The sequence below is a fragment of the Alternaria alternata genome (assembly GCF_001642055.1).
Source record: "Alternaria alternata strain SRC1lrK2f unplaced genomic scaffold CC77scaffold_20, whole genome shotgun sequence".
NCBI classification, from domain to species: domain Eukaryota; kingdom Fungi; phylum Ascomycota; class Dothideomycetes; order Pleosporales; family Pleosporaceae; genus Alternaria; species Alternaria alternata.
In genome coordinates, this window is record NW_017306209.1 from 607,082 (window position 1) to 631,589 (window position 24,508).

The following is a 24,508-nucleotide window of genomic DNA, read 5'->3' on the forward strand; positions in this document are numbered from 1 at the left end:
TGCAACTCGTATTGATCTCGTCATCCGTGTAGTGACGATATGCGCGATTACCACTACCACATACAGGACAATCAAAGCCATCGGCTAGCCATGTAAAGGCTTCAACACCGCATGTGTTACATACCGCATAGTCGATGGCTATGTCAGGGTAAATGTTATAAAATGACATTAAGGCTTGGTTTCGATATGCGAGTTGCAGGTCAAGTTCGTGTTGTGGTTGCTGAGAAAAACTGCATGAAGAATGGGACGGCGCGGAGGCTGCGCTTGTCAGAATTACGTGTGCGATCAGTGAAGGTTTGCATCGATGGACGATGTCAACAATTCCATTAATAACATTACTATACATTTCTTTCAATAGACTTCATCATACTTTGACAGGTACAGCTTCCTATACTTCCCCGTCACCGTCTTCTTGGTCCGAGCCCGGCTTGTGACCGTGACCTTCAATATCTTCCATGTCTTCATCCATACCTGGCCATAACACTTTCCTCTGCAGTACGCCTTTGACATTAAGCACAGCCACCCAGATCCATAGCATGACCAAGATGATAGTTGCTGCACTACACACTCCCTTGATCCCTGGGCTGTTCAGCGCGTTGGCGATATAAATAAGCGCGATCGTCATCCCGGCATTCGGGAAAATGAAGCCCCAATGATTCAGCGTGAAGTGCGATTCCTTGGCGCTGATGACAATGCTGATGGTAGCGATGGCGCTGAACCAGAAGGAGATCAGCCACAGGAAGACGCCCATGATGAACCCGAAAGCTTTGAAAGCATCGCCAACAGGGAAGGAAGTAATTCCCAACAGATTCTCAGGGACATGTTTTGGTGCCTGCAAGCCAAGCGCGATGCAAGCATTGGCGGTATATGCAGCTGGGCCAACAGCAACGTACATGCCAGGGCGTTTGGGTATTTCAGGTAAGTTGCTGTTGACCAGACGTGTGAAGTAGAGCGAAAGCATCAGGAATGCGATGGTCCAGCCTAGGCCCTGGAAAGTGACGCTGCCAATAAAGATGTTGAAACCAGGGCCAGGTGGCTGACTCTTCAGTAGTGTGCTGCCTAAGACTCCCAAGACAAGGAATGGGTATACCGGCAGAATCCAAGCGGGCATCGCATCCTTAACGGGAAGCTCACGTCGGTCGAATATGACATGGTACTGGAAGACAGCGACCAGGATGACGATTGCTGCGTACAGCCAGAACAGTATCTCCAATGTCTTGACAAGCCATGGTCCACTGGATGGTACGCCGTAAAGTTCAATACAATAGATGATGAGCGCAATAGAGACAAAGAAGGCTCCGAAGAAGAAGCTTTCGTGAGGATGATGCAGACTGAGCTTGAGAGAACCGCGGTTGTGAATGAAGCGGTATGTGATGCAGGCGCTGAACGCGAGGAACAGGACAATGTCCAATATGAAGAAAATCTTTCCAATGGTCTTCAGTCCGTGGAAGCTGTATGGTTGTTGGCCAAGAAGTGTCGCGATGGCGCCGGTTGACATGGTGCATTCAAACCATGACCAGGTGAAATGGTCTAAGCGCTTCTTCCACGGCAGATATGTGGGGTTGTAGTCTTCTCTCTCCGCAGGCCGTGGGCGCCGTTTGATGGGTCTGGCGCGGGAAGTCATGTTTTCGGTGGAGGAGGATCCAGATACCGACGAGTGTGTTGACCCGGGATGTGAAGATGATGGGCGCGACGGGGACATGGTGATTTACCAGTGGGGGATGTTAATGACAGCGAAGCAGATGCCATATTGCTTGACGTCAATTTGGCATCGCGCTCGTCGAAAGCCAAGTCGATACAAGCGGCATAGTCAAGGTGTCATGCCTTTCCAAGGTTATGGGAGCACGCTAGCGGCTGCATGAAGCTTAGCGCTTGCCAATCTCAGTGCAGACCGATCGAAACAGGTCCTGCAATCCGTCGATGCTTGAGCCTCACAGATCATCACACGCAACCATTACGGTCACCTTCGACGCTGCTACCATGTCAATATTGTATCTTCCCAAGGTTTAATTGTCTAGTGTCGAAACGCGCTCTACTGACAGCGCTGCAGTTGATGATGTATCTATGACGTCTCCGCTAGAACTAGTGCGGCATTCACGCCCAGACCCATGTAAAGTATCGCTGGGTCCTGGAAGGCTGGTAGACATTGCATTTCGAAATGTCTCTTTCAGACGCATACAACAGCGCGAAGCGTGCTATTTCATCCGCCCCGCCGAACAATTCCTACCTTCGCTGGGATGCGCCTGGCGTGGAGGCACCAAAGCCTAACGAGGCTGAGACGGCAAAGAAGATTGGAGAGACGATGAACCGGATGCAACAGCACAACTTCGATCAGCACAGGCATGCTTATCGGGCAACTCACGTCAAGACGCAGGGCATCGTCAAGGGCAAGATGACTGTGCTTCCGGATTTGCCGGCACATCTACAGCAAGGCCTTTTCAAGACCCCGGGGGAGACTTACGATGTTGCAGCACGATATGCCAACGAGCCTGTCTTTCTTCAGGCCGACCAGGAACCTGGGCCTCGCGGTCTGGGAATGCGAGTATTTGGAGTGCAGGGAAAGAGGCTTCAAAGCGCTGACCCTGAGGCTAGTACCCAGGATTTCTTCTTTAACAACGCTCCGTCTATCGAACTGACCGACATCGATACCTGTCTTGAGATCATGCAACTGAGAGAGAAGTACTTTGATAGTCCCTTGAAGCTGGCTGCAGCGACGAAACTAAGGACAGATGCAATCAAACAAAGCGCACCTGGTATGAGTTTTATTGTCGCAATGCGTCTTCGTCTTCGCTCATCTTAGCAGGTATGCTTCCGAATACCAACATGATCAGCCACTCGTTTTACACGCAAAGCGCGTTTAGATTTGGGGATTGGTATGGCCACATGGCGCTTTTTCCAGTGCTTGACGACATGAAGAACCGAACCGAGAAAGTCAAGAGTGGTGACTCTCGAGAAGTGCTTCGAGACTGGCTGTCGGAATACTTTGCCCAAAACGGCGCCAAGTATGAGTTCAAAGTCAGTCCTGTCGTAACTGTCGGCTGCGCTGTTCTGATTCCAGTAGATTCAGCTAGGTACCTCACCGGATCATCATCCAACTGAAGACGGATCAGTAGTGTGGGATGAAGCTACCGCACCATACCAGACGATCGCGACAGTTGAGTTTCCACCGCAAGATGCCCTGAGCGCCGAGCGACGAGTGTTCTGGGAGGACACAATGAAGCTGAACCCATGGGACGGTATGGTTGATCACCAGCCACTAGGCAGTATCAATCGCTTGAGGAAAACGGTGTATGAGATGAGCAGGAAGAAGCGCGAAGGTGCAAACGCCACGCCGACACAAGCAATCAACAGTGTCGATGAGGTGCCATAAACATCGTGCTTTTGATTGACGTCAGCATCACAGGATCTTCAGCCCAATAGTGTCTACAAATCTTCCCCGTCCAAGCAAGAATTTCCGACACAGTCAAAGTGTAACCTTCACATATCAAATTTCCATTCATGCTTTCGAAGCGAGGGAAGCGATGCTCTCCAGCCACTGTTACACACAGCCATTACTTTGTCTACCATGAATACGAGCTTTTACACACAGAAATGGCATCTAAGAAGCTCGTACAGATTAGGGAACCTAGCCATGTAGCAGCTGACGTTGAGCTACCAATTAGCGCGTCTTCAGACGTGGGACCATGTGATTGGTATCCGTATGCTCGCGCATCCCATTGGAGGCTGAAAATAGCTGTCCAATCAACGCGACAGCCACCAATACTCCTAACGAAGAAGTTCGGTTCTTGATAACTGCTCGGTCATACCGGTGCACTCAGCTTCCTCCTGTGTAGAGAAGAGTAGCAAGCTGGTTGCTTCGAATACGAGGAGCAGCCACGCTATGTGCTGAGTCCCGTTACAGTATAAAAGGGTCCATCATGGCTTCGTTTCCAAGGGGTGTGCATCTCGAACCTCAGATACCATTTCCAGTTGACAATTCACTTCAAGATGCTCTTCAACGCATTGACAGTTCTTTCTATCATCGCAAGCGTCCATGCCGCAGGTCGTGCGATCGTTACCAACCAATGCCCCGAGCCCATCTATCTCTGGTCCGTTGGTGGTAGCATAAGTGACCAACACATCGTCAATCCTGCCACATCCTACAGTGAATCCTTCGTCACTGACCCGAAATCTGGAGGCATTGCGATCAAGATATCACCAATCGAAGGCGGTAAGAAATGCCCTTGTACGGACTGCATGTGAGACAAACACTGACTTCGCACACCTACCATTAGGTATTTTCAAGCCAAACGTCAGCCAAACGATCTTCGCGTACAACCTCGACGTCAACCAGATCTGGTACGATATGAGCGACATTTTCGGCGACGGCTTTGCCGGAAGTACCATGACCCTCAAGCCGACGGATTCAACGTGTGAGAGCATCGTGTGGGCGTATGGAAAGCCGCCCGCTGGTAGTCAGGTCAAGAACTGTGGAGCTGAGACGGATCTTGAGCTGACATTTTGTACCAACCAGTGCTTGCCGAGTTGGTCTCCTTGTGGAAGAAACGCGCCGCCGGGTGAGACGAGGACGTGCTGCACGCATTGTATTGGCGATCACCACTGTGTTGCTGCACCCAATTAGATGCAGCCTAACGCTGTGCCGACCATGAATGATCGAAGGGACAGCTAGCAATTTGACACGACGAGGAAAGAGCTATGTGGGTATCAGCCGCACGCGTTGAGATTGCGGGGCAGGCTATACTGGTTTGGGTTTCGACTTGGATGGGGGAGGGGTAAAACGCCGCCTGATATATCTGATTTCACCTCATTTTCCTAGCTTATTAGTATGCCCTCATCAGGATTGAAAACTTTTCTGGGTGTAACCACCTCGTGCCAATTCTACACATGATCCAGACCGCAGTTGCTTTCTTGTATTTTCCAACGCTCGAATCGATACTGTACAGTGATGCTTCCTGAGCAAAATCTAAAACCCCAGTGTCTGACACTAATCTACATTCCATTCATTGCCATAAACATGTACACTCTACCCTAGAGCATGACCGCGTCTCCCTCGGCATCCCACTCAATCTCAATCCTATCCATCGGTTCCTGATGTATTCCAAAGGGACCCATAGCTTTCCGATAACATGTATATTCTCCACGACGTAGCCTATCCGGCTCAGTCTTCATTCTCCACGGCGTGCCACTTTCTGACTCCCACGTCTTCATGGTCCAGGGTGGAAAATAGAGATACACCGCAACCTCAGCATCGCGGAACATGGCGCGCACATCGTCTATTGGGTCTAGGCATCTTGCTAGATCGGCACGAGCCCTGGTATTCTCTAGATATTCAATGTGGTAAGCTTCCACCCGCTTCAAGTTGGGAAAGCAGGAGGCTTTCTTGGCGAGACAGAGATCGTTGAGGAAATTAGCTGTGATATGCGTCGCTTCGCTGATACGTAATGTTTCCAGTGTCCTCGGAAAGATCTCTCGGGTTGGCGTTGGGTGTTCCTTGGCGCGCGATGGTATGGCCTTCGATTGCTCTCATGGTAAGGATGACTTCCTTTAGAGTCTCGAAACGTCGGAAATCAAAAAGCGTGATGACGTTGTGTTCCCACACAAAGCCGTCATGTCACTGGGCACCTCGAGCACTGTTAAACGAGGTAGTGTGGCTGCGAGCGCGCCACTGAGGAAGCTGTGTCTCCACAACCATGGATGTGGAGGGTTCGCGATGGCGGACGAAGAACGTGTGTTGGCGAAGAAAGGAGAATCCATTAGCCACGCGTCGCTGACGTTCAACTCACGTAGGTTGGGGAGTACGCAGAGAAGAACGCCAAATAGTGCGGCAACGACGTCTGTCGTGATAGAGTTGATCCAGTCCTTCGCGTGTCGCTTGTTGGCGGCGTAATGCTGGATCACGGTCTTGCATATTTCCATGAATTCGGCTTGCTGTGTTATGTGATCTGGAGCGGGGGTCGGGTTATAGATGACGTCGGTAAGGTATACGTATACTCCGATGCGATTAACATGTCTTGTCTTTGAAGTTCTTCCTTCACTGCGACTCCAGATTTCCAACTTCTTGACGCGCGACAGCAAGTGCGACCGATGACCCATCTCCCACATGTACCCATCAATGAAAGTGAGATTGAACCTCGATTCTATGAGCAGCCATTCCTGCGCAATAGGCTTCCATTTCTTGGATGTAAGCGCGAGATTTCTAAGATCCCGATTGCGATTTAGATTTGTGAAGTGCGCGCCAATGTTGAGCAGCAATTCATCGGGGAGGTCGTTGATGGTCGTACGTTCGCGATCTGGGGAGAAGTTGAAGGACCGACGGAACATTATGGACAAACTAGAGAAACCTGGACAGGTTGTATAAGGATTTTACCGGTATAATATGGCGGTTTCGGCGCGAGGTAGCGATAGGCAACAGCGAGAGTGGTTGACTTGCACACAGGCAGCTTTAGACTATCATCAGCGTGGTTCGTACTCACAGACTTGTGTACAGGCCAATCTTTCGTGTGCTACACATGGGTATGTTAATTTTAGGGCGAATTTTATGATAGGGAAGCGCACGGTCTCGTCACGTGCAACATAGCTTTCACTTTGATCTCCACACGGCTAGTTTACGCGGCGCGTTGTACAGCCGCAATTCACAATACGAAGTCTGTATCTAGCAAGGGTAAGGTATAGGTATTGGCTCGTGCAAAAGGCCTTCCATAAACATATGTTGACAGAAATAGGTCTAGTATCTAGGGCCATTGCTGCTCGCCATCTTTCTCCACCTTCTCTAAGAGCGCTAAGCTATTCCAGAACTTTCATACATCGTGTGGCCGGGTTCGCCTCCAGGAACATCTTCCATTTGACACCGGCCCACAGTGTTGCACTGAACTGGGAATCTATGCTAATGATGTTGCCAGGTCCTAGCCGTAGCCTGTCTATATCGTCTTGTAGATTGTGAACCTCGGTTATTGTGTGCGATTCAAGTTCAACACACTCAGCACGCTTCGATCGCTTCGGCTTCTCTTCGTACGTACGAGGTTTCTTCGCTGTGTTTCGATGCTGATCTGAAGGCTGTGCGCGCGTGCCGTCTATGGTAGTGAAACTAGCACCAAGGAATCGGCTTTCTCTAGGTAGCGGTGTAAGACTCTGCTTGATCCGGAGGCTAAACTGATAGGTATCCAAATCTATGATGCTGGTCAGCCTGCTGTTCTTGCCACATTGGATCAGAGCTTACTCAATAACGGTGAAAGTCGTCGCTTCAGTGCGTGCTTCCCAAGAGCCCTCTCATTCCATCCACTAGACCCGACTGTTTTCGTTTTCATCTTTGAATCCAGAAGCTGCGGGTCCCATCTACTATTCCTGGTGCCGTGGAAGAAGGCGCTCTGTGTCCACGACTCTAGGTTGAAAGTGGGACTATTGAGTAGTTGTGAGTGGTGGTCAGCGTGCCGTAAGAAATATCTAAAGCCCATCTTCAGCGACTGACGCTTTCTGATAGCTTCTGGGTTCCACTTGGAGAATGGCGCGTGCGTGATCGAGTAGTGCCAGGTCTCTATAGTCGTCAAACAGGAAAGCGCCTCGATCTCTTTGCGCATGTCCACGAGAGTTCCCTGCGGTCCGGTATGGAAAGTGACATTGACTCCTTTACGGTCAAGATCTACGAGTAACTGAGAGTAATTCAGTTGACCCAGATCTGCAGCATCGCACTGTATCAAAAGGCTGTTAGGCGATGGCTCGAAAGACAGCTCGACGTGCCTGAGCCTCAATTCTTCCACAGGGACTTCGTTGATTCTTTGCAAGAGGGCAAACATCCATTTGTTGCATGATCGTAGGTGAAGATATTGCATAGTAAGCGGTAAGACCTTGGAACGTAGCTCCGCCAGCGTCTTGCCCATTGGAAGCGCACGATCCATAATCGCTGTTCCATCGTGCTTTGTCACATCCAGACTACTGGTATTGGAGAACACAATGTCGTGCGGACGTCCTAAGATATCCATAGGTACATCAAGTCGCTTCAGTCTTGAGAAACCTGCCAACGTAATAATGTGTGTTCCCATGTTCCTCCATTTGAGGTTGTGTGACTCAAGGACCTCAACCGTGGGAGGGCCTTTCCATCTGGTATTCTCCGAGATTACGAGAGCTTCGAGCCTCGCCTGGAACACGTCTAACGCTGGACCTTGGAATGGTGCAGCAGGCAGTAACTCTGGGTTCAACGCAGGGAAAGCTGATGGAGCCAGGTGTATCGGACGTGGAGGTTGGCCTGAGTGAAATACCCTAGCTTCGGGTAGCTGAACAGTCACCGATTTGATGCTTGGACAGGATATTGCGAGAACGTTGAGAAAGAAGGCTGAATCTGACTCCCATACAGGACAGACAGATATGTTGTCTTCTCTAACCAGGCTCCAGTCAACGACTCGCCCGGTAGTCGCAGTGATGGCGGTGCCAAGATTTTCTAGGAAATTCGGGCGGAGACCGATCGGATCTGCGTAGAAACGTTGTCCATGGTGCCTGTATCCAAAATCTCCGAGATTAACACTAGATATTTTGTTGCTGAGCTCAGCGTGACCAATGAGCATTTCGAAGAATTCTCTAATATTCATGCTAGATACGACCAAGCCACGCACGATGGTTTGCTGAACGATCCCACTAATCCGTTTGCTGACGAGTCCGAGGTTGAGGATATGCGTAGTGGCAAGGAGGTTTGAGGCTATCATCTCAATAAGCTCGCAAGGCAGGCTAAGTAGGCCGTGATTCTGGAGGAGGTGGATGTCAACTTCGTCTGATCGCACACTCGTATCAGGCTGGTGACCATCTTGCGCGCCTTTGGGGGTAGTGTCCGGTATTGCAGGTTCCCTTGGAAGGGCGGGAGTCTTTGTTCCACTTCCAGGGCTCGCTACGCGTCTCTTCCTGGCACTAGAACTGGGTGGTGTCGTTGGAGCCATGGCGATATAAGAGTGGGGCGATATGTGATTTGGATGGTTGAGTTGAGACGCCAATCGTTATGATGGACTCCTCTTGGATTTGGTACACGGTTGTGTGTGCATGTGCGAAATATGGCCAGTCACGACTGCGGCAATCGCGGTACCTGCATGTGATCAATGGTCTGTGACGTAATGGAGTGAGTCTGGTGAGACAATTACCTGAAGAACTCTGCCAGATCGTGAGAATCGAACTTTATTGTGCGATTTAGAGCACAGAAGAAGTGTTGTGGTGCAGTACGGTCCTTGGCTGCTGCTCGTTGACTGAGGTGGGTGGGTGGGTGTGACACGTCGCGCCAAGACGCTATTCTTGAAGCAGGTGACTCGTTCCAAAGCTATTGCCTTTGATACGCACGCTGATGAGACGAGAGGTTATGGCTACATGCGCGTTCTCGAGTGTCAAATTTGGTATTCACTTGATGCTTTCAATATTCTGCAATTTGCCAACAAGTTCATCTCAAATGTGAGAAGCGACCTCCTTCACTGCGAGCTACGGCAACAGGTTGCATCACTGTTGCTAGGTTCGTATTCATGCGGACGTCTGGGAACATACCATCTACTCTTCTCTCGTTTTAACCCTGAGGAACTGCAATTTGGCTGGTTTGTGGGCCGAGTGTCGATTGTGGTCAACCAAAGGGGCGACACTGAGTGTTTTGCCACTCTCATCTTCAAGTGTGAAGTCGAACGTCGCGATGAAGTATGCGGTGATGATATTCTGCTCCAGTTTAGCGAAGCGCATACCCAGGCAGGGATGTCGTCCTGATCCCCAACCGACAAAGCCATGCGCCGCCTTCTTCTTGTCCTCGGCGCGCTCTGGCGAGTATCGAGCTGGATCCCATTTGTGAGGATCAGTATACACTTCCGGGTCGAGATGGATGTCGCCAGTGGCATACGTGACGAAAGCGCCGGGGGGGATGACTTCGTTGCCGTTGCCTGTGGGTATGCCTTTACTACTGATGTTCCGCCTGAAGGCTGTACCGAGAAGGTTCAGTCGTAAAGAATCGCGGAGACACATGTCTATGATCGGAAACTCTGCCTCCCACGCTTCTATGGGTACGTCGTCAAGCTGATCGCGCAAGGGTGCTTTGGGATCCTTAGCGTACTTCGCTGCAGTACTACAGATCTCGTCCTTCGCTTTGGCGAGCCACTCGGGTGAGGTTGCAAGATAGCAGATTACCTAGCAGAGTTCAGTTTTCTTTGGCTTTTACAGTATGAACATCTAGATCCACTCACCCAGCCTGCATTGATACCGCTATTGATCAATCCAGCGAACAGCGCTCCAACGATGAACTCGACGATCCTCACAGCGCGATCGCCTTGATCTAGCATCTGTTGTAGAGCATCCTCGTTTTTCTCGTCACTCGCCGCGCGCTTCTTAATTATACTGTCGATCATCATATAAAGTCGCGTGCCCGCATATGTCCGTTGTATGATAGCCGGCGAAGGTAGTTTTGGAAAGATAACTGACGTAGCGGTCGCGCTCTTATCGATCATCTCGAACATCTTCAAGGCGGCTTCCAGCTTGTCCGGATCCTCGGCGATCTCAGTAGGGCCTACCATGCGAATAGTAAGGCGGAATACGATGCGATAAAGGCTCTCAAAGGGATTTGTACGGCCGCTGGCATCATTCTTGATGGCTTCTAGAGCTTCCTTTGTGTCAGATATGAGAACAGGCAGATTGCGGCGGAAATGCTCTTGCTTCAAGAGGGAGGTGAGGCGGCGATGGAACCAGGCATCGAAACCAAGGTTCTTGTCTTCGTCGGTGATTTCTTTGGTTGATTTGGGCGTTTGGCCGAATAGGACAGAATCTGAATGTGGTGTACAAAGTCAGTACGTGCCTCACATGTAGTTCGCACAGGGAACTTACAGCCCTCACCAAAGCCCAAATCTTTCGACTCAAAAAACACCTGACGTCCCTTGTCTCCAGAGAGCGCAACGACCATGTTCGGCCCCACATGGAAGGAGAAAGTACCAGTTTTGGACTGGTCGCGTCGCTCGCTCCACCAGTTCCACCGTTGGGTCCAGAAGCCAAGGGCTCCGACAACGGGGAGATCGTCGCTGACTTGAGGCGGCGCGTCTGCAGGTATACGATGCGAGTAGGGCAGCAAGATAGTGGTAGTGAGGACCAGTACGACTACCAAGCAAAGAAGGATCGTTTTGGTGTCCACGAATTGGTCGAGGATGTTGAACAGCGCCATTTTGCTAAGTTGTATCACCAGCAATTAGACGATGTTATCGCAGTTCAATCCTGTCGACCATGCGAATGGCGGGCGAACCTGGATAAATAGCACAGACAGCCGTGTAACGAGCGGAGAACGGCTGGCTACTGCAGAGCTAGGAGTCCAGATGCGGACGCCACTGCACACCAGTGGAGCTGTGCCGTCATCACCACCGTCGTTGCGAGCGTCTTGTGGCGTGTTTCAAGCCTGTCAGACTGGGCTGAGCTCATAGGCCGATTCTGTGATTAACACTGGCCATAGATTCTATTGCATGGAGTCTCATGTTGTCTCAATGCTGGAACAGGCATGATCGCAATCTATCTCAATGTTGAGCAGTTTATTGCGACGGCAAATGAGGAACCTGGCCACAACACTTTATTTGCGATATGTGTACGCACTAGCACTACTGCGGGCGTCGTCTTACAGGATGCAGATCATTTGCAGCCACGCTGCAGTTTCCTAGGCTCGTCCTGTGAACATCTCTCCCACATTCCCGGCCACGATGCTCCCATATAGCCGCTGTGGGTTAGACGCTTGAATTGCGATTGTGATTGCCCGAGTATAATGCAAGAGAAAGACCATCATGCAGTAGACTTGATCCACAACGCGCACCGCTTGCTCAAAATTGTTTCTTGAGGCGTGTATGGATAAGAATTAGAGGACTTCGGTACGATCAAATGCACCAAAATGCCGAGTCTCCCCCCGTAGCAATGCCTTTCGACACTAATGACGCTGAAGGCCTGTATAGTTCCAAAGGCTCTTGTGGAACTTTGTGGAGGGGAAAAGAACTCCAAGGCCCTTGCTCAAGTAGGAAACGAGCCATCGGCGTAGACCCGTGGTAGAGCTGCTGCTCGCCTCTGTCCGCGACTATTTGAATACATGCATTCTCGCATGTAGCCTCTTCGTTGTATCCTGCTCTTCCTCTTCCTAGAGGTCCGATACACACGTCACTACCGATGTTATCTGCAGACACCTCACAGAAAGAACTCCCTATGCCCACAAGATCGTGTCTTGCATTGCTCGGCGTTGGTTCTTTTGTGGGTTTGTGTTGCGTGCAATTGTAGTTCGAAGGGATCGAGTCTTGTTTGAACCCGATTGTTGGCTTCTGCGATGAGCCTGCCGGTCGATACCGAGGATACTCGACGATGATACCGTCAGGACGTTCGATCGCGCGATACTTCTTCGTGCGACGCTTGGGTTTGCTTTGAGCTGTCGTAGCGTTATCGAGGTTGGCTTTTGAAGGTATATTCTGGTTGTTTTGGGTGTCGGGTCGGGTCGCTGAGGGCGGGATATATTTAGCTTCGCGCATGTTGAAGTAAGGGGATATGCGGTCGATGGTAGAGTGAGGTTTTGAATGCACTATGGTTGTAGCCAGCGTCTCGACCTTCTCTGTATCAGTGTATCTGTAGAGCTATCACCTTTATACCTTCTGAGCGATGCGATGCGACGCGTCGTATAGACATAGACAACCTTCTTCAACTACGTGACCATGGTCTGGAGAGTCCAGATCTGTCTCATCGCGATCAAAAACTCTCCACACGCTCATCTCGCCTTCTCTTGCACAACAAGCTCACCGTAGAGCAGATGCCTTGCGCGCAGTGAGCCTGATCTACCTTGAACACACCACAACTGCGTCACATCTAGGGACTGTAGACACGACCATGACAGTCTGGACCTTTAGATGCGCCTTCCAACGATCTGCAGCCTGTAGTGTGCAAGCTGGTAGCAGCATAGTAGCTGTCTCTCATATCCTGAGTATATCCAGAGCCTCAATCGACGTCATTTCGAGTTCGTCGCGCGGAAATCTAGACTTTCAGAGTAACGGTTGTGCTGCTAAACCCCTGTCGCTGATCGTGGTGGTGATGAACGGGTGCGCAGCATCGCGAACAATCGTCATATGTGAAGCCGACAAGCGAATTCGCTTCGTACGATGATGTATGCGAGGACAGGAAGCTGGGGTTTACTGAAGGCCAGAGGGTCTAGACTTTGGTATCGTGGGGGTCACTTGGAGAAGACGGTAAAGGGATGCAGGAGAAATGGAGCGTATGGGAAGCGGGCCGGTGATGATGCCAGGGCGCGTGCTCGACAGTACACAGGTTAGGCAAACCCTCGCTTTTTTCACAACATCATGGCGACGTTCAAGCACTGCACCATTGCAATGCATGTATCATTGCGTCCACACCATTTTTCATACTTTTTATAGCTGCCTCTCAGGACAAATTACTGCCAAGAATGTCATATTTTCCTTCTTTCCTCATATTGGAGCCCCTGCCAAGTTCAAGGAAAGATGACATTAGGTAAACCCTGCTACATAGCCCAGTGCTGCTAACATCTCGGGTTCATCCTTTAGTTGATCAAGTGTCGTCGCGAGGCACTTCTCGACTGCAGGGATTATATCGCCGGCAATGTAAGGCGCTGGTGTATCCCTCTTGGTTTCCATTATTGCTACGTCAGTGAACCTCGCGATGCGGAATCTTGTGGTCAGATCAACGCGCGATGCCTGCCATCCTCGAAGCGTGGCCAGAAGCCTAGAGTCAGGGTAACAACACAAGCTCCAGGCAGCTGACAGAAGGTTCTGCTTGAATAGCAGCTGAACTTCGCGCAGTTTCGGAAAGCCAACTTCATTGAGTATCAGCCTGTCGAGCCATCGCACATCGGGAGAGACCGTTCCAAAGACTATGTGTACAGACTCAAGAGATGGCGGCAATATACGGTGAGGCTCGGTGTAGTAACGCTGTTCGACCAGCCGGCAAGGTGTGAATTCAGACAACAACCTGTCTCCCGGCCTTTTGAACAAAGTCCTGTATGGGGTTACCAATCGCTTGAGCTTGGAACATTCTGAAAGATGCAAGGACATGACTAGGCTGGTCGCCGGGAAAGCACCAGGGTGGTCGGGATCCACATTGACCTCCTCGAGTCGTGCTTGGAGGTCTGATCGCGCCTTCTCGTACGAACGCGTGACCACTTCGGTACTGGATATATTGGGACCAGTGAGAATACAAGCATTCAGCAAATCGAAGCTGTGGCTAGAGACTGTACCCATAGACACACACTTTAGACCACGCGCAAGAGTCAACAGAACTTTCATTCCAGCTGAGGTGCACCTAGATTCTTCGAAAGCAGTATCACACATGGAGTAATCCCTGTGTATCATGTGGGGTCTCTGAGCGGCATTGTGGTTGGAGACTATGCTTCTCGCTGCATCCTCCGAAATGGGACCAAGTCGAAGGTGAGTAAAGGATATGACTAGGGTTGAGTAAGCTTGCAGTAAGTCCACCAGTTTCCAAACATTTTTGAGTGGTAGAGTTGCTCGTCGAACAAGGCCTTCCTGCGCGATTGGGCGTATGCGCCGACAAGTGATTGACAAAACATGGAGGTCGATGATATCGACGTCGTCCGTGATGTGGACCAGCAGCTCCTCGGGAAGCCGGAGTATCGCAGCCTTGGAATGCGACATGTCAACGAGCTCTGATCCGAACTCCTCCGGGGTCTTGGGATGGTCTGACTCAACCGGTCTGCGAGGATTCTTGTGGTGAGGAGAGACGAACCTTTAGCCACCGGCGCGATGAAATCGATTGGTTCCCGGAACGCAACACAAAATGTTTGTTCCGTTCCGATCTCACCTCCAGAGCGTCGCCATGGCCAATAGCCTCCTGCTCTCACGTACCGACGGCCGTAGGTGGTAGACGCAATCAAAAGAAGTATATTGAAGCACTTCTATCTTGCAGTATCTGCTTCCACTACTGTGTCACAAATGGATAACTATAGACTGTAGCCTGTTTTAACTCAAATCAAAGACAACTTCCGATCCGCAGTCGAGTCTTCCACCGATTTCTCGGTGACTTGGACTGTTTGCCAAGGAATCAACCAGAGAATGCGACTGAACTCTATAATGGCTAGAGAGACTTCTCGAACTATACAGACGTTTGATTCACCTCAAATGATTCTAGTGCAATTTCATAACATTCTAATAGCATTTCGGTTCGTTTTGAGTTACTACACCGCCGCGGGTTGTCTCACCTTCGGAAGAATTCTGTTGCAACTCAACTGTGGAGTGAAAGACTTCGCGACCTGTAAGCTTGGCCTGGAGCCCCTCTTCTCCAAATTGTTAGTATCTGAACAAGTCTATGTAGCCTCGAAAGGCTACGATGTCCCAATCAAGACCAGGAATCTACGAGTTTTCTTTCAACACAACCGCCCTTTCCCTCGACCTTTGCAAAGCTCAATGTCCGTGATGGTTATTGAAACAAAGTCATTCTCCAGCGTTCTGTTCAGTACACGATACTCTTAGCAGTTTACTCCTGCCTCTCCCGCCAACGACATCGAGCCAGACTGTTGGATATGTCTACGCAAATACTTTGAACACAAAGAAGACGATGGGAATGAAGATGACGCAATACCTGAGTGTATACCCATCAAATTACCATGCAGATACATCGTCGGTCAGCACTGCTTCGAAGATTACCGAAGCACCACAAACGTAGAGCAATGTCTCATGTATTGTCAGAAGCTTCTTCCTCGAGCTCCTCAAACAAGACCTGCTACTCTCTTAGGCACAGTACGTCAAACACTGTGAATTCAGTGGCATGAGCGCAGACTACGGATGACCTTGTTCGACATGGAACCCGAGGATGCATCGAGCATCGAGATGAAGATGTACGATAGTCGTGTACTAACGTATCTCGATGTTTTTATCGTCATTGGAACACTTGCGCACGCATTACACTGATACACAAGCACAAGAACGCTATTTTTCTGGTTTGGGTGAACATTACTATAGTTACGCCATGTGAACCATCGGTGCATCGTTTGTTTCCAAAAGCTTCGGAACGTGGTCAGTAAGCCATGTCTTAACGAGTCACGGTTGGGTATCTAATCACTGGATAAGCCGCATCATGTTCACCAACCATCCGTTTCATTAAGAATTACTCATCATTCACAACTACTACTGACACATTCACCAGACGTTCAGCGCAGCAGCACCGGCAAGAGCGAGAAGTACAGAGCCCTCAATACCGTATTTGGTAGCCGCACCAGTGCTCTCAGGCGCAGACACAGACGCTGAGGAGGAGCCACTAGCAGCAGACGTAGCCTCCGAAGCCGAAGCCATTGTGCTGGTCGGCATGACAGATCCACTGGGGGTCATCAGACCTGCACTGGCACTCCTTGTTGTAGTAGCAATAGTGCTACCGCCTTGCGCGAACTCAGTCATGCTAGAAATAGCACTTCCAGCATCAGTCAAGAGGCTGTTTCCAGCAACAACAGTAGCGGAGAGGAACTTCACGTCGTCACTGGAGAGCGTCGCTGTGATAGGTTCACCGCCAGTGTCATCGTTGCCGCCTACTTGGTTCACCGTGCAAGTCATTTCAACTGCCTTTTCGTTGTAGTCGCATCCGAGGCTCATTGATACGACGTCGGTCGACATCTGGGCTTGGAAGCGCGTTTGGGAGAGGATAGTGACATCGAGGCCTGGGCCCCAGCCACATTCGTCGCTGTCGTCGGTATCCGTAGGGCAGGCGATGTGAAACTCGGTAGTGGAGGGATTGACGGTGTTAATGGTCGCGACAGGGTCAACGCCATCGTAGCCTACGCGAATTAGACTTGATCTGTGCCGGTGTTGGAACTAGAGTGACGTACCACCAGGGAAAAAGAAGCTGACGACGTCTTGAGCACAAGCCGCGCTTGCTAGGATGGAGAGAATAGCAATGGATTGACGCATGGTGGGTTTGGTGGGTCTACTCAGAAAGCAAGGATTATATTAGGGTATGGTAAATAGACTTTGCGAATGTAACGAACGACTGATTGGGTATAAAGGAGTGTGGTCGTAAAAACGAGTGACGATACGAGCTGAGGCTTGACGGCAGTGCCAACGCCTTTACGAGGAGGCGCATTGCTTCTTTTTATCTTCCCCTGAGTTTGGAATCGAAGCTTGTTTTGTTAGCTGCCGCGAAAGACCTTCAGGCTAGTGCTGATCTGCATTAGCCGTGTGGGCCATCTTGTGGGAAATGAGACTATGCCTTCGAACGAAGCCTATAAGCCAATTAAAATAGGAGCCTAGTTCGGAGGCAAGCATCCGTGGCGTTGTCATATCCAAACTGCCGGTGGGACGAACTTGATAGAGGGTTTTCCACCAGCATGGTTTCCAGATGCTATTGTTCTCGGGCCATTGACTCGTGACACTATGTCCGAAGACCGGGGCCTGGATGTACCAAGATGTTCCTTTGTTCGGGTCATGATCGTTCGACATTTGCATTCCTACTATATCGGAATGCAGTAAACGCCTTTAGGATAGTTAGGAGACCTATGCAGATATCAATTGAGGTGAGAATCTTCTTCATTCCTGATGTTTTTTGGATCCAATGTCCTTCTAAGACCGGCTTTGCGACCCGAGGAGCATATCATCGGCTATGCGCCGCGCCGTGGCGAAATGAGACTGCGACGTTTTCTAGGCGACCAAGGCCGGAGTGACGCCAGTTTCAGGTCGACATTGTTGGACGATAACCTAGACTGCTAATCGCTCGTTATTTCCCCAAGGCTGTAATATCGCGACGCAGATGACTTGTTGAACTCGTGTGTGTACTGGGTTCAGAGGGTTGTTGCGAACAAGTGGTCAAATAGCCTTGGTGATGCGGGGACATGCAGGAACAATCGGCAGCCTACCACCCCACATGGCAATCCAGCCTAAGAGGCGCACTGCGCGCACGCACCCTCTCATCCTTCTCTTCCGTATCTTTTTGTGCATTTCGCATCTCTAGGTAGACTTTGGTTTGTGCGGAATTCGATTATTGGTAGTACCATCAATAGTCTAGCCGTTGCGGATCCCGCACTGTCAAGCAGCATAACATGGCATCATCACCATCTTCTGTTGTCTCCTCTCGGAGGTCTAAGGGTGTTCTCGTTCTATGGGGATCGGTCGACCCTACCACAACCGATGAGAACGCATTGAACGATTGGTGGACCAACGAACACCTTCCCGAGCGTGTATGCCTCCCTGGCTTTCAAAGTGCGCGCCGCTATCGCGCACTCGAACCTGAACATGGGCCAAACGAGTATCTAGCACTGTACGAAACTTCGGATGTCCAAGCTCTAGCATCGGCCGAGTATCTATATGCTCTCGACCATCCGACAAAGAAGACAGTGCAATTTATGCCTTGCCTGGCAAAGATGAGCCGCTTCGCAGGCGAAGAAATCTGGTCAGCATCCTCACCGACTTCGATGTCAGACCAAGCGGAGACCAACGGATTGTTGTTAATGCTTGTTTTTGAGACCAACAACGCTATGGATGATTCGACAAGAGTTATTGGTGACTGCCTCAGTCGCAACGAGCATGGCGCGCTGGCAAATGTAACGCGTTCTCAAATCGCAAAAGTAAATCCAGATATTACAAGAGCGGGAAGTGCGAGCAAGTCTTATGACAATGTTCGATTCGATAGCTCGAGTGGTGGCGATAGCACAAAGACGGCTGGGGCCTTCGTCGCACTCGTGGAATTTGGTAGCACTGCTGACGACTCAGCACGTAAACTATCTTCAAGCAACGAGCCGCTTCAATCGCTCACCACCGCCATAAGGACCGCTGGGCTACATATTCAATACATCAACACATACACGCTCTTAGCCGCTCTCGCCAGATCCCAGGTCGTGTGCTGACAGCCTGACACGACGTCTGCGCCTACGCCATGCTGGCCGCCTAAACTACGCGAAGCGCTTCCGGCAACGCGCGCCCCGTTTCCAGGCATCCAAGCCAATCGCGCACCCCATCTAACAAGGAGACACGAGTCGAGTATGGGAAAATACCAAATTTGGGGTTTCGACATTTTGTGGCTGCAGGGGTAATCGTCCTTATTGTTCCTGAGGCGCAACCGGTGAAGATGCTAGCCCCTCCATAAAGAGCGCTGTAAGTCCCGCCTTGTCCGCTTACACCCGTACCATCCCTCTCTTACAATCACGAAAGACTCGGTATGCCTTCTATCAAGATGCCCTCTTTCGGCCTCGGCCTCCCACGCGATGCCTCTCCCCGTCTACGCATCATACAAGGCTGCCAAATCGCCATCGCAGCCCTTAGTATCTTCGCCGTCTTCATCACGCTTGTCTTCCCTGTCCAGCGCAAGCTTTTCACTCTCAGTCTCCTCTATACCCCCATTTTGACTTCGGCAACGACAATCTCCCTCATCGTCCGAGAGCAAAGACGCGCCGCCGCCGGTACTCTGTCCAAGCAGAAATATGTCAAGTACCAGATCCTCAAGATGGCCGCTGCGTTCGGCATGTCCATCATAGGTTTCATTGGCCATGTTGCTAGTACGCCGACAGAAGGAGATGCTCATCGTGCTGGACAGCAGGGGCTGTGGATCAGTGGGGTCAAGATCAATAAGTGGCAGGGACTGCTGCTTTGGTTGAACTTCTTCAACTGGTAGGTCCTCCGCATCCAGGTATGATAGGTGTCTATGCTGATTGATCCGCGTGCACAGGGTCTTCCTTTGGGCTAGCTTGTTCTACTCTTGCTGCATGACTAGCAATAGGCAGGGTGCTATCGCTCTTTCTGGCGAGGAGGCGCAGATTGGAGCCGATTCCGACTCAGCTAACGATGAAGCTATTGCTCGTGCTCTTCAGGCTCAGGATGGCAACTGGCAGGCATAGAAAGGCATCGTGAAACCGGCATTCAAGTCGTCTTGGCGGCGAGTGTCGAGAGTCAGCAATTCGAGCGTGCCTAACGACAAGTGTCAGCCGATTCACTATCGTTCTTAGATAGATGATACCATCAATGGCTGTTGGTGAGCAAAATGGACGAGAGTAATCTAGCAGAGCAACGCGAACACGCTCCTTAAATCAGGCTTTTGGTAGAACCAAATTCGACATGTGACATTGCTACCTGCCTCTTCTTTCACACTGCAACAATCATATGTACTCGCGCCTACATCACCAAAGCAACCCACCCGATAATACCAGCAACAACAACTGGTACCCTAATCGCATCAGCAGCATCAGTAAACACCGGTAGACCTGGGGATTTAGAAGAGGTTGTTCCTACGCTAGTAGTGCTGAGTGGCTTGTCACTAGCAGTAGGATAGGGGATTTGCGAGAGCACAACACTACTCTCCTCATCGACGGCACTGCTACCCGGAACGATGACCGTGACGGCCGTGCTCGGTAGCTGAGGAACGATCCAGCTGCTGGTCTCGATGACGCCAGTTGCGGTTGTCGGAGGCAGCGGCTGAGACGGCATGAAAGAGCTTAGTTCGACAATGCCAGTAACAGTGAGAAGGCTGGAAGGGATTTGCGTGACGACGGAGACGGCACGAGTAGTCGTGATAGTGATGAGGGCCGTGGAGCACCCATCATCAGAGCTGACGTCGCTGGGCATTGCACTGGGAGCGATAACATCGGAAGACGGCTCAGGATAGACCGGTAACAGAGCGGGGACCGAGTCTAGAGTTGTCAGATTCTACTATTTTATTCAGTAGATTTTGGCCACTTACACAAAAGTGACGTAGCGTATGGATCCTCGTTGTCAAGTTCAGATGGTGTCTCGTCTCGGATATCTTTGGCTGTGACGAAGGCGATAAAGACAATGAAACAGAACGGGCACTTCATCTCGAGAACTTGCTGTGTATGTAGGAAACGTCGGTATAGTTTCTCTATCTGTAAAAGTGACTTCTGGAAGCTGAAGGTGCATGTATCAAAGTATCAAGCAGCGTAGTGCGGTAGAGCTATGCTAGAATATATACAGAAATTCAGACATCGCACGTCTTCGTCACATCATGATACTTGCGCGCTGCCTGCGTGGTACCAGGCGACAGCGTGGCACTGGGAAAGGTACAGAGCACCAGACGGGAAGGTTTTCTCTTTTAGTCGATTGACTTCGATCTTTGGCTGTGCATACCACGCATCGGTTTCCTCTCGCATCATGCTCGTTGCACAATATTGATTGGCTACAACGCTTGTACCGCCGACTTTGAGTAGTACGTATATCTAACTGGCTGGCTTGCTAAGTGACACTCTAAGCTAGGAGTATTGCGGCACATATATGTTGTTGCATTCTGTATCAATAGTCTGTGAGAACTACAGCGGACACCGTCGCCCTGAGAGTGTACGACCGAGCAGCCGCCCGTAGCACGTGTGGAGTGTCGTTACATGACCAATAATTCACACTGAACAAGAATTTTGTGTTGGTTAGGTCTCAGACAGAGATGGGACCTTGACAACGATGAGGGCCAAATTCGTTGCACTCTGGTCAAGTAATTCCGCAATAGCACATTTAGCTTCCATGCTAGATTGAAAGTGAACGGTGTGATTTCTGGTAGCAGCTTGCACACTCATGGCAGGTGAGAGTGCTTGGATGCAAGCACAGCACGCTTTTGCGTCGTTCTTTGACATCATTGTGGAGTCCAAATTTCGTGCGGAACGGGCTCCTGGACAACGACTGTCTTAACTCGTCCGATGCAGCACCGCTGTGTAACATGACTTTCTTATATGAAGCCTGGTGTCTCTTGTATGACGAGCGATTGCGTGCAAAGGTGCTCATTGTTGGGGTAATGAGGTTCGCATCATGAGCCAGTCGATTTCGGAGTCATGTCCTGACGCCAGCTCGTGCAATTACCGGTAGGGTCGTCAAGGACACTGAGCCTATGCTACCCCTGAGTGTTTACTGGCGTTTGGTGCACGGAAACCCGCCATTAGTGGCGGAGAGAAAAGGCGCAGAAGTGTCGTCAGATCCTTGAGTAGTTTCATCTCGACGACATCGTACCTCGCTAGCGAAATTCAGCCTAGCTCTGACATACGACGATGAGCAGGTAGGTGGGCGGCCTCTGGCGTGGAGATATCATCTACCCCTTCCAGATTTCTAGTGTTGCTTGAGACGCCACTGTCCCAGCGCCAGCAATTTTCACAGGCATTGCTGCTTTTCCTGCCTTCACCAGCACTGAGGTTATCGCTAGCGACGTTGTCGGGTTCCTTGTCGACTTTAGATTTCCAAGGCGGCAGTTCGTAGTCAGGTATTGATGCACTGCGTGTAGAACTATGTCCAGGAACCCTGGTGCGAACGTCTTCTTGCGAAAAGACGATGTGCTCGCTACCAAATAGACCCCGTATGAGCGAATGTCGCTGCCGCGGCGCTTCTGCAAAGATGTTGGTGCTGAACATGTCTTCGCCAGGTGAAGATGAGAAGGTCAATAGTAGTGAAGGGTCATTGTTAGGGTGCGGATGGCCCAAGGCGATGGTTTTGATGAGATGCGCCATAGACATCTCGATGTTGAGCTTGACTAAGTATGCGAGCGGGTGAAACATAGCGTAGCTTCAAGGGTCAGCGGAACTGGATCTGAGAGGCTCAGGCATGCGCTAGACTTACACAAATCCGTTCGGGATACTCATCGCACCAATGATCATAACGTCTAGAAGGAGAGAGACAACGATGATACGCTTGTTAAAACGGACCAAGCGGTTGTACTTGGTCAGGCCATTCTTGACCAGATCCGCATTTACAACGCGGATGAAGTACCAATTAAGATACGCGTCGAGGAGAAGAAACAGCACTTTTTCGGTGCGGTCCCAGATAGCGTTGATATGAACCCATCTGCCATTATCAGCGGATATCGTGAAACTTGAACCATAGAATTCACCTTGGGCTGATCTGAAGTCGTGCGGGTATCCAGATTATGAAAACGCTGATATTGATCAAAGTCACATAGATTGCGGTGCCTATTATGAGACGTCGTCCTCGTACCCGGTCTTGGAGGATGATACGAATACGATTAATGATAATTTGAGGAAGCAGCTGAATCTGAATGACCCAGCATAGCACTGCTGATGTCAGTCAAGTACAGATGCTCGGGCCGTGGTATACTTGCAGACAGACATGAAGAAGTAAAAGCTAGGCCTTATAATCCTCAACAAATACAACAGACACTCGATAGAGATAGCCACCGAGGCAGCAATCTCCAGCCAGATCATCCAGATATATGCGCTAGTCTTTGGGCGCCGACATGATTTTGTCTGTCTAACGCCGATGAAAGCTGCGGTTATGGCGAAGAAGTTGGCCAAACCAAACGCTGCAGCTGCTAAGGCTATATCGGTGCGGGTCACAAGTATGGGAGTATAATTGTCGCGGACAAATGGTCCCCAAGCAGTAAAACCTGGAGGTGCAGCGAACTTGTCGCCCATGAGGACTCTTAGGAGGCATTCGGTGCGGATGGCGTGGAATGCATAGCGAGATGTCAGGTAGAGCCCTGGGGACTATCAAGAAAATTTCGCTGCTTGCACTGGTCGGTGGCTTGCACTACTGGGGAAATCGCGGAGCCAATTACGCTACCCCACAAAGTTCAGGATGGAGATATCCGGCGTCGCTTGGGGCCCGTGTACGTTTGTGCTACGCGCTGATAGGCGTTGCGATTCTGGTGACATTCAAAGGCTGCGCCACAGGATACATGCCAACATGAACAATGTGTATGGCACAGTTGAATTGGATCGCTTGAGATGCTTCGAGCAGCGAGCAGCACTTGATGACGTTGCTTGTGTCGTCAATAGGAGTCGGGCGCCCTGCCCGCCTGTGCTGATTGGATGAGCCATACTTGAGACGTGGTGGCTTTGGTTTGCTTCTCCTCAACATCAGCCAAAACCATCTCTGTGCGTGGTTTAAGGTTGCGGAGCTCGGTGGTTTTCATGCTCCATTGCGCCTCCGGCCGAGCGCGCCAATTATCAGTCACATTTATTGTCATTGCGTGGAAAAAGGCAGTCGCAAAATCAAGTATCAACAACTTGCTAGTACGAATGAGTGTGACTGCGGTTCAGCTGCCAGAAAAGCAATATGTAGACGGGCGACAGAGCAGCCCATCTCGTACTCTGTGCTTTGATCGTCACTGGCACCGAGAGTGCGGAAGAGGTGACGTATGTCAAGATCGGCAGCACTCTGCTAGCGCTGAATGTATCTTACATAATCGGCGAAATGATCTTTCCCTTCATTAAGACATAACATCAGGTCCATGCACGTATTCTCCGCTATGAACACGGTTCGAGATAGTTTGAGAATATCTTGTTTAATACTACATCACGAACCTCGGCTTACATTCGTTGGTATGCAACAGCAAAGTTTTCACCAAAGAAATACCAGGACATATAACAACCAATCTTTGGCAGCCGTAAAGTTTCACTGAACGGAAGATTAACAGTTCTAGATTCACTATCTTCTCGACCGTAAATGTTTATGTCTAGCTGCACTATTGGCCGCTCTCAGCTGATCCATCCACTTCTTGTTTTGGTATCAGCAGGTGGGCTGATGTTCATCTTCGCACCGCCTCCTGCGTGTGCCCAGCTGTGTCGTGCTGGTGCCTATACTCTAATACG

At 50.4% G+C, this 24,508-nt stretch overlaps 13 protein-coding genes across 13 annotated transcripts; 4 read left to right on the forward strand and 9 right to left on the reverse strand.

Annotated features, from left to right (window-relative positions):
• Nucleotides 1-313: 313 nt before the first annotated feature.
• CC77DRAFT_1023718 (hypothetical protein) lies at nucleotides 314-1,797 on the reverse strand. Its single transcript, XM_018525717.1, has one exon. The coding sequence runs from the start codon at nucleotides 1,622-1,624 to the stop codon at nucleotides 389-391; it is 1,236 nt and encodes a 411-aa protein (XP_018382377.1). The 5' UTR covers nucleotides 1,625-1,797; the 3' UTR covers nucleotides 314-388.
• A 104-nt stretch (nucleotides 1,798-1,901) lies between these two features.
• Nucleotides 1,902-3,679, forward strand: CC77DRAFT_364732 (heme-dependent catalase). Its single transcript, XM_018531390.1, has 4 exons — nucleotides 1,902-1,991; nucleotides 2,051-2,753; nucleotides 2,804-3,015; nucleotides 3,062-3,679. Exons 2-4 carry the CDS (start codon nucleotides 2,159-2,161, stop codon nucleotides 3,368-3,370), a joined length of 1,116 nt encoding a protein of 371 aa, XP_018382378.1. The 5' UTR covers nucleotides 1,902-1,991; nucleotides 2,051-2,158; the 3' UTR covers nucleotides 3,371-3,679.
• On the forward strand, nucleotides 3,680-4,721 carry CC77DRAFT_364733 (hypothetical protein). The gene is made up of 2 exons (XM_018531391.1): nucleotides 3,680-4,210; nucleotides 4,275-4,721. Exons 1-2 carry the CDS (start codon nucleotides 3,988-3,990, stop codon nucleotides 4,619-4,621), a joined length of 570 nt encoding a protein of 189 aa, XP_018382379.1. The 5' UTR covers nucleotides 3,680-3,987; the 3' UTR covers nucleotides 4,622-4,721.
• Nucleotides 4,619-6,321, reverse strand: CC77DRAFT_1077409 (hypothetical protein; the record flags this gene model as incomplete). The annotated part of the gene is made up of 2 exons (XM_018529263.1): nucleotides 4,619-5,490; nucleotides 5,623-6,321. 2 exons carry the CDS (start codon nucleotides 6,319-6,321, stop codon nucleotides 5,029-5,031), a joined length of 1,161 nt encoding a protein of 386 aa, XP_018382380.1. The 3' UTR covers nucleotides 4,619-5,028.
• Nucleotides 6,322-6,783: 462 nt separating this feature from the next.
• Nucleotides 6,784-8,921, reverse strand: CC77DRAFT_943454 (hypothetical protein; the record flags this gene model as incomplete). The annotated part of the gene is made up of 2 exons (XM_018534911.1): nucleotides 6,784-7,166; nucleotides 7,217-8,921. 2 exons carry the CDS (start codon nucleotides 8,919-8,921, stop codon nucleotides 6,784-6,786), a joined length of 2,088 nt encoding a protein of 695 aa, XP_018382381.1.
• A 323-nt stretch (nucleotides 8,922-9,244) lies between these two features.
• CC77DRAFT_364852 (cytochrome P450) lies at nucleotides 9,245-11,318 on the reverse strand. Its single transcript, XM_018531393.1, has 3 exons — nucleotides 10,825-11,318; nucleotides 10,191-10,765; nucleotides 9,245-10,134 (listed from the first exon to the last, which is right to left on the reverse strand). The coding sequence occupies exons 1-3, from the start codon at nucleotides 11,153-11,155 to the stop codon at nucleotides 9,514-9,516; spliced, it is 1,527 nt and encodes a 508-aa protein (XP_018382382.1). The 5' UTR covers nucleotides 11,156-11,318; the 3' UTR covers nucleotides 9,245-9,513.
• A 452-nt stretch (nucleotides 11,319-11,770) lies between these two features.
• On the reverse strand, nucleotides 11,771-12,661 carry CC77DRAFT_364840 (hypothetical protein). Its single transcript, XM_018531392.1, has one exon. The coding sequence runs from the start codon at nucleotides 12,483-12,485 to the stop codon at nucleotides 11,850-11,852; it is 636 nt and encodes a 211-aa protein (XP_018382383.1). The 5' UTR covers nucleotides 12,486-12,661; the 3' UTR covers nucleotides 11,771-11,849.
• A 655-nt stretch (nucleotides 12,662-13,316) lies between these two features.
• Nucleotides 13,317-14,994, reverse strand: CC77DRAFT_1023722 (hypothetical protein). Its single transcript, XM_018525718.1, has one exon. It carries the CDS (start codon nucleotides 14,631-14,633, stop codon nucleotides 13,470-13,472), a length of 1,164 nt encoding a protein of 387 aa, XP_018382384.1. The 5' UTR covers nucleotides 14,634-14,994; the 3' UTR covers nucleotides 13,317-13,469.
• A 1,139-nt stretch (nucleotides 14,995-16,133) lies between these two features.
• Nucleotides 16,134-16,895, reverse strand: CC77DRAFT_943738 (hypothetical protein; the record flags this gene model as incomplete). Its single annotated transcript, XM_018534927.1, has 2 exons — nucleotides 16,134-16,762; nucleotides 16,814-16,895. The coding sequence occupies 2 exons, from the start codon at nucleotides 16,893-16,895 to the stop codon at nucleotides 16,134-16,136; spliced, it is 711 nt and encodes a 236-aa protein (XP_018382385.1).
• A 981-nt stretch (nucleotides 16,896-17,876) lies between these two features.
• CC77DRAFT_368277 (hypothetical protein) lies at nucleotides 17,877-19,185 on the forward strand. The gene is made up of 2 exons (XM_018531399.1): nucleotides 17,877-19,070; nucleotides 19,128-19,185. The coding sequence occupies exon 1, from the start codon at nucleotides 18,020-18,022 to the stop codon at nucleotides 18,821-18,823; it is 804 nt and encodes a 267-aa protein (XP_018382386.1). The 5' UTR covers nucleotides 17,877-18,019; the 3' UTR covers nucleotides 18,824-19,070; nucleotides 19,128-19,185.
• CC77DRAFT_1012007 (hypothetical protein) lies at nucleotides 19,135-19,810 on the forward strand (the record flags this gene model as incomplete). The annotated part of the gene is made up of 2 exons (XM_018523744.1): nucleotides 19,135-19,583; nucleotides 19,693-19,810. 2 exons carry the CDS (start codon nucleotides 19,135-19,137, stop codon nucleotides 19,808-19,810), a joined length of 567 nt encoding a protein of 188 aa, XP_018382387.1.
• CC77DRAFT_366982 (hypothetical protein) lies at nucleotides 19,767-21,102 on the reverse strand. Its single transcript, XM_018531397.1, has 3 exons — nucleotides 20,650-21,102; nucleotides 19,930-20,599; nucleotides 19,767-19,880 (listed from the first exon to the last, which is right to left on the reverse strand). Exons 1-2 carry the CDS (start codon nucleotides 20,762-20,764, stop codon nucleotides 20,085-20,087), a joined length of 630 nt encoding a protein of 209 aa, XP_018382388.1. The 5' UTR covers nucleotides 20,765-21,102; the 3' UTR covers nucleotides 19,767-19,880; nucleotides 19,930-20,084.
• Nucleotides 21,103-21,931: 829 nt separating this feature from the next.
• CC77DRAFT_943462 (hypothetical protein) lies at nucleotides 21,932-23,329 on the reverse strand (the record flags this gene model as incomplete). Its single annotated transcript, XM_018534912.1, has 4 exons — nucleotides 21,932-22,463; nucleotides 22,518-22,742; nucleotides 22,789-22,943; nucleotides 22,991-23,329. 4 exons carry the CDS (start codon nucleotides 23,327-23,329, stop codon nucleotides 21,932-21,934), a joined length of 1,251 nt encoding a protein of 416 aa, XP_018382389.1.
• Between the last annotated feature and the right edge of the window lie 1,179 nt (nucleotides 23,330-24,508).